At 43.8% G+C, this 10185-nt stretch overlaps 5 protein-coding genes across 5 annotated transcripts; 3 read left to right on the top strand and 2 right to left on the bottom strand.

Annotated features, from left to right (window-relative positions):
* Positions 1-1972: 1972 nt before the first annotated feature.
* On the top strand, positions 1973-3579 carry BDCG_03900 (PBSP domain-containing protein; the record flags this gene model as incomplete). The annotated part of the gene is made up of 2 exons (XM_045419569.1): positions 1973-3091; positions 3274-3579. 2 exons carry the CDS (start codon positions 1973-1975, stop codon positions 3577-3579), a joined length of 1425 nt encoding a protein of 474 aa, XP_045275838.1.
* Positions 3580-4359: 780 nt separating this feature from the next.
* On the bottom strand, positions 4360-5440 carry BDCG_03899 (60S ribosomal protein L3; the record flags this gene model as incomplete). The annotated part of the gene is made up of 2 exons (XM_045419568.1): positions 4360-5163; positions 5213-5440. The coding sequence occupies 2 exons, from the start codon at positions 5438-5440 to the stop codon at positions 4360-4362; spliced, it is 1032 nt and encodes a 343-aa protein (XP_045275837.1).
* Positions 5441-5511: 71 nt separating this feature from the next.
* On the top strand, positions 5512-7002 carry BDCG_03898 (uncharacterized protein). The gene is made up of 3 exons (XM_045419567.1): positions 5512-5625; positions 5712-5894; positions 5962-7002. The coding sequence occupies exons 1-3, from the start codon at positions 5603-5605 to the stop codon at positions 6017-6019; spliced, it is 264 nt and encodes an 87-aa protein (XP_045275836.1). The 5' UTR covers positions 5512-5602; the 3' UTR covers positions 6020-7002.
* BDCG_03897 (PfkB family carbohydrate kinase) lies at positions 5902-7623 on the bottom strand. The gene is made up of 3 exons (XM_045419566.1): positions 7417-7623; positions 7083-7343; positions 5902-6991 (listed from the first exon to the last, which is right to left on the bottom strand). Exons 1-3 carry the CDS (start codon positions 7490-7492, stop codon positions 6144-6146), a joined length of 1185 nt encoding a protein of 394 aa, XP_045275835.1. The 5' UTR covers positions 7493-7623; the 3' UTR covers positions 5902-6143.
* BDCG_03896 (adenylyl cyclase-associated protein) lies at positions 7332-10185 on the top strand. The gene is made up of 5 exons (XM_045419565.1): positions 7332-7464; positions 7544-8010; positions 8097-8355; positions 8413-8714; positions 8781-10185. Exons 2-5 carry the CDS (start codon positions 7967-7969, stop codon positions 9760-9762), a joined length of 1587 nt encoding a protein of 528 aa, XP_045275834.1. The 5' UTR covers positions 7332-7464; positions 7544-7966; the 3' UTR covers positions 9763-10185.

Here is a 10185-nt window from a genome sequence, read left to right as displayed (position 1 = left end):
TTCAGTGAAAGTGATAGAGAGAACTGTGAAGTGATAGAGACAGTGATGATAAAGATGATAGAAGTAATAGAAGTGATAGAGATGATAGAAGTGATAGAGATAATAGAGATGATAGAAGTGATAGAGGTGATAGAAGTGATAGAGATAATAGAGATGATAGAGGTGATAGAGGTGATAAGAGTGAGTGGTAAGATTTATGAATGAAGAGAGAAGTATGAAGTGAAAGTAATAGAGAGTGCTACAGAGCGTTAGAGGCGGTGATGATGATAGAGAGTAGATAGAGTGATGCAATTGACAGGTGTTACTATATATTCATGGATTTTTAATGAGGTGTATATGATGTCACATGAGGTCATGTTACAGCGTTTTTTGCATGGAAAAGTTGGTTTTTCTTTAATATATAGAGAGACACTGTTGAAATCTTCCATCTTTTATTGAATCCGCTGTTGAAATCTTTCATTGAATACACTGTTGAAATCTTTCATTGAATTCACCGTTGAATCTTTCATTGAATCCGCTGTTCCATCTCCAATTCAAAGCAGTTCAATACCTCAATTTGATGAATACTTCAATTGATTGACAAGGGAACAGTTGCTTCATATGAATATTAACAAGAGTATATTTCAAATTATAAGAGATGAGTTAAAAAGTTCATTATAATAGACAAAATTGCAGAAATTTAAATCATCTTTATTCACTATTTATAGTGATGAGAACAGATCTAGACTGACTGCTGAGATTATAAATTTCACATTTAATTTCATTTAATCTGATCTCATACATTTCTTGATGTGAATCCCACTGAAACTGACTATTAAAAAAACATGTAAAGTGACTATATATCAGATCTTAAAATGAAATCATGACTTGAAAAAAATAAGAAAGTGATCTCATTTAATCTCATTTAGTCTCATTCTTAGTATAAAGTTATTATTTTTAGACATTTTAAGGTTTTTTTTAGACTATTTTTAATTTTTTTAAAAGTAACACTTTTTAATAACACTTAAATAAGATTTAAAGTTATTTAAAGTAATAAAAATAATTTAAATTGAGAAGTGAAAATCATGATCTCATTTGAAAAATGTAATAAGAGTAGACAGTAAGTCTTATTAAAATAGTATAAAACTACTATTTAATATTAAAACTGTGTAATGAAATCAGTTGAATTAATAATAAGACTATTAAAAAATCTGATTCTGATCTCAGATATAGTTACAAGATTAATTTAAACAGATCTTATACTGCTTTCACTTCTAAATTTATATTATAATGAATTATAATCTGAATCTTTTTAATTATTATAATACTATTCTATATAAGTAGATCTGAAATATTCTTTTATATCTTTTTCTCTTATAAAGTTCTCAACTGTATAATATAAAAAAGCTTCAAAATCTTCATTAAATCTCTTTAGAATTGAAGAGATATCTGATATGATCTTTGACTTTATATTATATATTGAACAGAGTTCTCTAGCAGTTTGAAAACAGTGAAGATTTCATTGAATTCAATATATACAGATGATAATCAATGCTTCACATGATCTCAGCAGACATATAATTATTCTTAAGAAGATATACAATCTTGTTAATAATGAAATCACAGAGTTGAGATGACATATTGATGATAAAGGTAAGAAAGACACATATTTGAATGATATTTGATTGAAAAAGACATGTATTGGATGATATTGAATGATTCTAGAGAAATGCAGATTTTTTGATTTTTTGGTGATGTTTTGCTACTAATTTTCAGAGGGGGCTGGGAAAATTCTGTTTTCGCAAGTAATATGTCCGCCACAATATACGAAATACATAATACATGCAGTCTCTCTGAACTTTCAAGTCTAGTAGTAGTTAAACACATCCAGGCTCCAGATCCTGCACGTCAACCACGCCGGATCCTCCATATACCTGCGTTCATACATACACTCATCTCATATATCACAATTTCACAAACAGCTCTTGGAATCATGTCCACTTCATCCTGCTCCTCAGTTCAACTAACTCCCAACTCCTCTCCAATTCCCTATGATTCTACAAACAAAACAAAGAAGGCTGATAACAATGATATCGACGATGCCAAACCACGCCACCAAGCCCGGCACTCTCCATCACAACCAACCCCTAAACTCCGACTACATCTACAGGACCTTACCCACCCAGCGACAAAGTCGTTCATAAACCTAATCTCAGATCCAAATGCCGCGATTAACACGGCTCTGGCCAACATTGTAATGTACCTATACACATCCCCGCCGGAACGCAATCAATCTAGAAATACCAGCAGCAGCCATGCGCCCCGCACACATCCACATTTCAACCCTTCAATCCCGGCGACCCGCTCCGTTACCTTCATAATCCGCGACATGCCAGGCGTAGCCTACACAACCGGCACAGAGCTTGATTCAGACCACAAGGAGATACATTTTTCCCTCTCCTACATCTCTACAGTTAGTAACACATTCGCAGATGCAGCGCGCGAGCTGCTGGGCGTAATCACCCATGAACTAGTACATTGCTACCAGCACACCCGCCCTCAGTCTCACCCGGGGGAGGAAGAGCGGAAGAAGAAGAGGAAGAAGAAGAAGTCGAAGAAGATGAAGCAGAAAATGGATAAATCAGGGCCAGTAATCCCAAACCCCCCCTCAGGTTTAATCGAAGGCATCGCAGATTTTGTCCGTTTGAAGGCCGGACTCGTCCCGCCACATTGGAAACGGCCCATGAGCAAGGCTGAGCGCGGTGGGAGATGGGATCAGGGATACCAGATTACGGCATTTTTCTTGGAATGGATTGAGGATGTCAAGGTTGGGGAAGGGGCTGTGGGGATGTTGAATGATCGCCTGTTGAGGGTTGGGTATGTTGGCGAGTCGGATGGGAATGGAGACGGTGAGGATGACGGAGACAATGGAGATGATGGGGATGATGGGGATGATGAAGACGGCGGGGACGATGGAGAGGGGGATCAGGAGCGAGCGGGCGTAATGACGGACGACAAAGATCTAGCTAAATGTGGATTCTGGAGTGGGCTTTTTGGTGCGGGCGTAATGGAACTCTGGGAGCAGTACGGTGAGTATTTAGATGCATTGAAGGTAAGTTAAAGAACGAAAATCCTTCTGAATGGTAGTATCGAGCGCTCTTCGGTCAAGATTCGGGAAATTAAGTCTTCCATATAGCAACTATTGTTTTTCCCCCTCGGAGTATATATAAATTATTCTGTTCGTGACATATTTACTTTAAAGCTAAATATTTTTATTTCATTTCTACACACAAGGCCAAAGATGCGGATGCAACAACCCAACGCACGGAGTCGACGTCTTCCTGGCAAGGGTTAAAATTACACCAAATACCGAGAAATAAGCAAAGCATACAACTGAAAGTTTCGGAAGAGTGCGGGAGAGCATTCGATGTAACCATGAACAGCATAATAAAAAGGACAGTGGACTATATAGGATTTTCTGTGGGATTGGGCAAAACCGCGGCATTCAACTTCGCATATGTCCAACTTTCTCACGGCATTTCTCACAAGCAGACAGTTTTCACAAGCAGACAGTTTTCACAAGCAGCTGTCCAATTGTAAATAGATTTGAGATATGAGCCCTGGCCGCGCTTAAAAAGTAACCGTAATAATAAGGATTAGAAAAGCAGTAATGGAAAGTTTCGGCCGCATATATAAAAACTCATTTCCCAATATTGTACATGTACATTAAAAGAAGAGGGAAAAGAAAAAAACAGGAAAGTAGATACGAGAAAAAAATACATATCAAAAGGCAGAAAGTTAGTCCAATATGAACGTGATGTAGGCTAATAAAAAAGCCACGGGGTCGATCAGAAGGCCAACAGGAGAGTGTGGGAAAGATGAGCAAAAAAAAAACCAAATGCGTTATGTGATCCCGCCTTGCCTTGATATTTTCCTTTAGAAAAAAAAAAAAAAAAAAAAAAAAAAAAAAAAAAAAAAAAAAAAAAAAAAAAAAAAAAAAAAAGGAAAAGAAAAGAAAAGAAAAGAAAAGAAAAAGCAAACCATAAAAGGAAAGAAAAATTGACCCCGGAAATTTTGGTACATTTGCTTTCATGTTTTGAATCCCCTGTTTCCTGCTTATACAAAAACTTCCCCAGGATCAACATACCCCGCTTTCCAGGGCTCCCCGCCTTCTTCCCCCATAGAGCTTGGGACTCTGACCCCAAGCGGACTATACAAATACCAGCCTTTCAGCGAGTACGCCGCAGCTCTGAACCTGGATTCGCTTAAGCTTCCACCTGCTCCTTCGCCAAGTTTATCTGGACCAGAGAAAATACCTACGTTAAAGACGGGGCGATTGCTCAATCGACCAGTTTCGCTCAGGATTTTCGCGACGGGATCTTAGAAGCCTTCCCGACGGCAGAGTTTGCTGAGATCCCGCGTCGGTTGCCGGAAGCTAAACAGTGAGGCCATATCGAGATGGCGACTCGTGAAGTGTTCTTTATAAAATTGCTTCGCTGCTGGCCGACCAGCATGTAGATAGACGGCGCCCACGATGGCACGCACAAAGTTTGCACAGGCTCGGTTGGGAGTAACACCTTCATGGTGAACGGGATATGGAAGTGCTGATTCACCGAAGGCATCACCGTATATTATCCTTGCGCTTGTACTGCGTTTTGACACTCCACCATCGCGCCTAAGGAATGTGCCATTCGAGTTGGTTTCAACTACTGTGTCTGGAGGTAGCCGTTTAAATTGTAGAAGACCCGGGTCTACTTCTGGTCCAGGCTCAGCAGCAAATTCCAGACCCCACTCCCTAGTCATCGCTGCCAGCGGCTTCGCTCCAATATAGGAATACATCGCTGCCCAGAGGACTTTAACTGGGAGCCGCGGATATGTGCTTATCAAGTATTCGGAGGTGTAATACGTTAGGAGGTCACCGCCAAGAATTGAGAGGGATTTATTATTGAACTGCGGAGTAGGGTCAGCAGACTCATCGACCAGAGTGCGAGCTAGCGTCTGAAGTGGTAATCGTTGCGGTAGGGAGAGTCGAGCATGTATGGCAGAGAGCTTAGCGGAATTCAGCGAAGCCTCGACGGGTGGTGAAGGAGGGGTTGGCGTTCGGTTTATATGGAAACTTGATGAGTGTTCATCATCATTGGGTTCATTCTCCTCTGCTAGCACACTGGGGAATGCGGAAGATTGCTGTCGTATAGCTGTGAAAAAAAACTGATGCGGAGCGGGAGTCGCACACCTTGTGGTGGGCCGTATCCGCGGTGAAAGAACTGAACCGCTCCATCGGGGGAGCTGCAGTCTCTTCATTTGGGCTCCCACTCCGGCGGAGGATCTCAGTTTTCCGGGAGTGCTGTAAATGTCGCAATTGAATGAATCGTATACACGCTGAGGAGGCTTGTTCGTTCTTCTTGATAACTTTAAAGGCTTCAAAAAATTCTCGAGCAGGAGCAGGTTGGGTTGAGGTCATGTGAGAAGCAACTTCACACACTAGACTTCTTTTGTCGCTAGCGCATTTCTGTTCCTCCATCATCATTATTCGACGATTTCGCGCCGAACATCGATCTCCTCGTTCGTCAGTCGCACTCTTAAACATCACCATTTAAGGCTATATCCGAACCTCTTACTCAAAATGGGAGGTGGTCCCAGAGTCCGGTAAGTAATTCACTATGGCTTTGCTTTGATTTACTTCGTTGTTTTCGCTCAATTGAACAGCATCGCTAACATGTTGCTTCCGATAGCTACCCGAAGCACGTCTGGTCACCGGCTGGTGGCTGGTACTCTCAACCCGCAAACTGGAAAACCAATACCGCGATAATTGGCGCTGTCATGTTCGGTGTCGCTGCCATGGCCTTTAGCGTTTCTGCGGATAGAGAAGTCCGTACCAAATTTCCGGAACAAGGGAGATTTTTCCCGAGTCGATGGTGGGTTCCCCGCACCTCCTGCAGATAACAAAATACTACACGTTCAAAGACTTATCATACTTTATAGGTGGAGCAAACAAATCGGTGAACACGAAAAGGAATCGGCTGCGGCAAGCAAGTCATGAAGAAAAATGACGGGGAGGTTCATTTGGGTTGATGATCTTTGTGCATTATACATACATTCTTCCTCTTGGCGTTGATTCAATGGGATTAGATACACATACTATTATCAATCGATCAAACAATCGATCAAGCAATTGAATTTCTTTTTTGTATTTCTGAGGCTTTGGCAAAGTTGTGAGCGAGTTGCTTCGTATATAGACGGATCCGTTCAGTATAACTTTCACCATTCCACGACTCCTCTCCTCCGTCGGAATGGGATATATTCGGCATCCCTACTTGTTCGATTACAAAGCTAGCCGCCACTGTGGCACAAATCAATGCTACCGGAATCCGCCCTTGCTCACCCCATGAATTGGCAATGGAAGCCCATTCTACAGATTCTCCAAGTGTTGATCTGACAACTCTGAGCGGTTTTGTGTCATTGCTAACAAGGGACTGAGCTAGGGCTCCAAGAAACGCATTTCCGGCGCCTGTTGGATCAACGACGTTCGCCCCGTGGTATGCCGGAATATGCAAAGAGAGATCCCGGGAGAATGCATAACAGCCGTCCTTCCCTGCTCTCACCACGAGCATTCCATTTCCGTCTTGCCCAATTCCAGATTTCACTATGTCGTCTGCTATGGCTTGGTCCCCACCATTTCTAGCATTCCATGATTCATTGCCAAACATATTAGCCAACTCAAGATCATTGGGGCTGACCACGTCCACCTGTTTCAAAGCCTTATAGAACATTGGAAGCTCCTCTGGGCGACACAAATCTGGCACAGGCTCCCACACAAAAATTGGACGCCGCTCAGCAATAGGCTGTTCAACCTCTTTGCGTTGCGAAATTCTTTCCCGCCTCTGAAGAATTCCCTCGATAATCTGACAGCAGCGTTCAGGGGAGCAGACCATGTGAAATGTTTTGGAAAATACTTGAGAGTCCGAAAGCGAGCTATGATGTAAGCGAAGTTTTGGTGTAAGATACCGGAAGTCTTTTTTTTTTATGCCCCGCATACAAGACGAGTCAGCAAGCTGTAATTGTCAACTGAGGTAGTTCCGATGTGCAAGTACCTGTTTACTTACCTCTTTTCTCGTTCGGGCCGTAACGATTCCATGCCCGTGTAGTAAGCCTTTCTGAAGACTCTCTCAGTATACAGGAGGTATCCCAGGATGAAATAATCTGTCGCATTTCCACCGGGAAGTCAGAGCCAGCATCGACGATCCAGTTTACTGACTGGGAATGCTCCTTGCCCGCTACCATTCGCGCGCCAACAACTGCATAGGCGCCAGCGCCTCCAATGATGTTTTTCACAGGTGGCTTCGGGGCTTCAAATTCAATCTCATCTACATTTATGAAGCGTCAGAAGCTGATATATACACATATAGCCGCTCTACTTTGGGTAGTGCAATGACTGACCGATAATGAACATTCCCAACGTGCAGAAGTCGACATTGCATAGGAATGGTGCGTTACCGGTGTCGTTTGTAGACATCCTATCAGACACATGTAGATATCCAATTTAGGTGCGAACTAATGAATCTAGTCAACTGCACAGCCTCGCGATCTCATCGGAAGTGCGTTGTAGTCCTGTGGACTGAGAGGAAGACTGATGGGAGAGGGTGGGGTAATATTCGTACAGAAATATACTAATTTTGTGGTGTGACTTGGTGGGACTTGACGGTAATTGTCGTCACGCTCTGTCACCAGATAGCTGACGTTCAAAGCTCCAACCTTAGCATCGGATATCAACGTCTCCAACATCGCAAACCTCCCTCATCTGTTCACTGACCCTCCAGGCAGTAACTTAACAGCGCCCATCGCCAGGCAGCTTTATTTCTCATCCTCTATATATTATCGTCCGGAGTCTTCGACTTTATCCGTTAACTCAAATTGTTTCGTGGGACGACCCCCTTTACTTAACACTTCATCCACGCCTGAGCATCGGGTCGCTCCCAAAGCACATACAATGACTACCAACCAAATGAACAATTTCACGACGCTCATCAAGCGGTGAGTTTGTGAAGCTACTATTTTAATAGGAACTATGGATTTCTACTTTGTTAATCATCGGGACAGCTGACAGTTTGCGATAATAGGCTCGAGGCTGCCACCTCTCGTCTCGAGGATATGGCAACCTCTCTCGAAGGTTCAGGTCCAGGCAGCCCTGCCGCTGATGGGATTGCAACAAGTACCGATTCAGTGTCTTCAAAAACCGCATCGAGTCCTCTGCCTCCGCCGCCACCCGTCGTGGAACCGCCGCCTCGCCAGATCGAGGACTTCGATGCCCTCATCAATAAAGAGGTGAAGAACTTTGTCGAGCTTAGTGAAAAGCTTGGGGAACCAGCCGGGGAACAGGTATATTTGGTATAATATGCGAGTTGCCATGAACTACGATGCTAAATGGAAGTGCAGTCCAAAGCAATCCTTCGGGCTTTCCAAGCGGAAAGGACATACCTCTATATCGCACTGAAAGCCAAGAAACCAGACCAGCAATCGCCAGACCTTTTAAGCGACCTACGCAAAGCTTCGGATGAAATCAATAACATCCGGGAAGCGAACAGGCCATCTCCTCTTTTCAACCATTTGAGCGCCGTGGCGGAAGGAGTGGTTTCTTTGGGTTGGTTCTTTGAGCCCAGACCCGCGGAATTTGTTCGGGAATCTGTAGCTGGTGCCCAGTTCTACGGGGACAGAGTGCTGAGGGAATACAAGGGAAAGTGAGTAGACATATTCCTCACACACATTTATTTTAAGGTAAACGAATAGTACTTACCATCTTAAAGGGACGAGCTTCATGTTGCATTTGTTCAATCATATTATCAGATTTTCAAATCGCTTGTTACCTATATCAAAGAGCATTATCCGAATGGCCTGACATGGAACAACCGGGATGGAGTCGACGTAACGGTGGCCCTGAAACAGCTCCAATCCGGTTCACCGACGGCATCTGCGTTCCCACCACCACCACCTCCTCCCGCCGCTGGTGCAGGTGGTCCTCCACCCCCTCCTCCACCCCCCGCTAGTGTAGCCGCTCCGCCGAAGGCAGCACCGACTGGTGACATGTCATCTGTTTTCGAGCAATTGAACCAAGGGTCCGCAGTCACCTCTGGTCTTCGAAAAGTCGACAAGTCTGAAATGACGCACAAGAATCCTGGCCTTCGGGCTGGTTCGCTTGTCCCTGAACGCGCCGATTCAAGGACCGGTGTAACATCCCCTACTTCCCGTGGCAAATCGCCGGTACCAAGCAAAAAGCCAAAGCCCGAAAGCATGCGTGCTAAGAAACCTTCGCGCAAGCAGCTCGATGGTAATAAATGGTACATTGAACATTACGACAGCCCCAGCGACATCATCGAGATACCCGCTCAACTCTCACACTCGATCTTAATATCACACTGCAATAAGGCGATTGTCAAGATCAATGGCAAAGCGAACGCAATATCAATCGACAACTGTACCGGCCTTTCCGTCATCGTTGACTCTCTTGTCAGCAGCGTTGATGTCATCAAGTCTCCTAAATTTGCGCTGCAGATTGATGGCGTAGTTCCAACTATTCTGCTGGATCAGGTCGATGGGGCAAGCCTCTACTTGAGCCAGGAGAGCTTGAACACTGAAGTTTTCAGCAGCAAATCCTCCAACGTAAATATCGTCGTGCCTCCCAAGGAAGGAACAGATGACGACTCCAAGGAGCTGCCCGTTCCTGAGCAGATCCGAACCGTTATCAAAAATGGAGCTGCCGTTAGTGAAATTGTCGAACATGCTGGATGAAATTCGTAATGTATGTTATAAAGTTCCGCGAATTATTTGGCTAGCCATATATAGCTTCCTTTCCCAACACTTTTTGTATGTCATGTATCCAGCAAGCAGAATTGGCGACGAAAGGCACAGTAGACCTTTCGCGGTTAGATTATCTATTTCCAAGCGTTGCTTTCATTCGGTCAAATTCCTTGCCGGACTTTCCTCCTATTGTAAAAGAGTTTTGAATTTTACTATCAACTATGATTCCCCCTTGTTCCCGCCAAGCTAATTTGGTTGACATGGAACCACTATTATTGTAAGTTTTCTCTCCCTCACCTATCCACTGCGTAGCAATGGCATGGCGAAGGAACATTTTGTCCCCGGAGATGTCTACGTGTTAACCATGCCTTTTACGTCCTCTTTGTTTTAATTAGAGCCAGTGTATCCCGTTGC

This window comes from Blastomyces dermatitidis (genome assembly GCF_000003525.1).
Source record: "Blastomyces dermatitidis ER-3 genomic scaffold supercont1.4, whole genome shotgun sequence".
Lineage (NCBI taxonomy): Eukaryota > Fungi > Ascomycota > Eurotiomycetes > Onygenales > Ajellomycetaceae > Blastomyces > Blastomyces dermatitidis.
The sequence above is the reverse complement of the archived record's forward strand: the minus strand, read 5'-3'. Positions and strand labels throughout refer to the sequence as shown.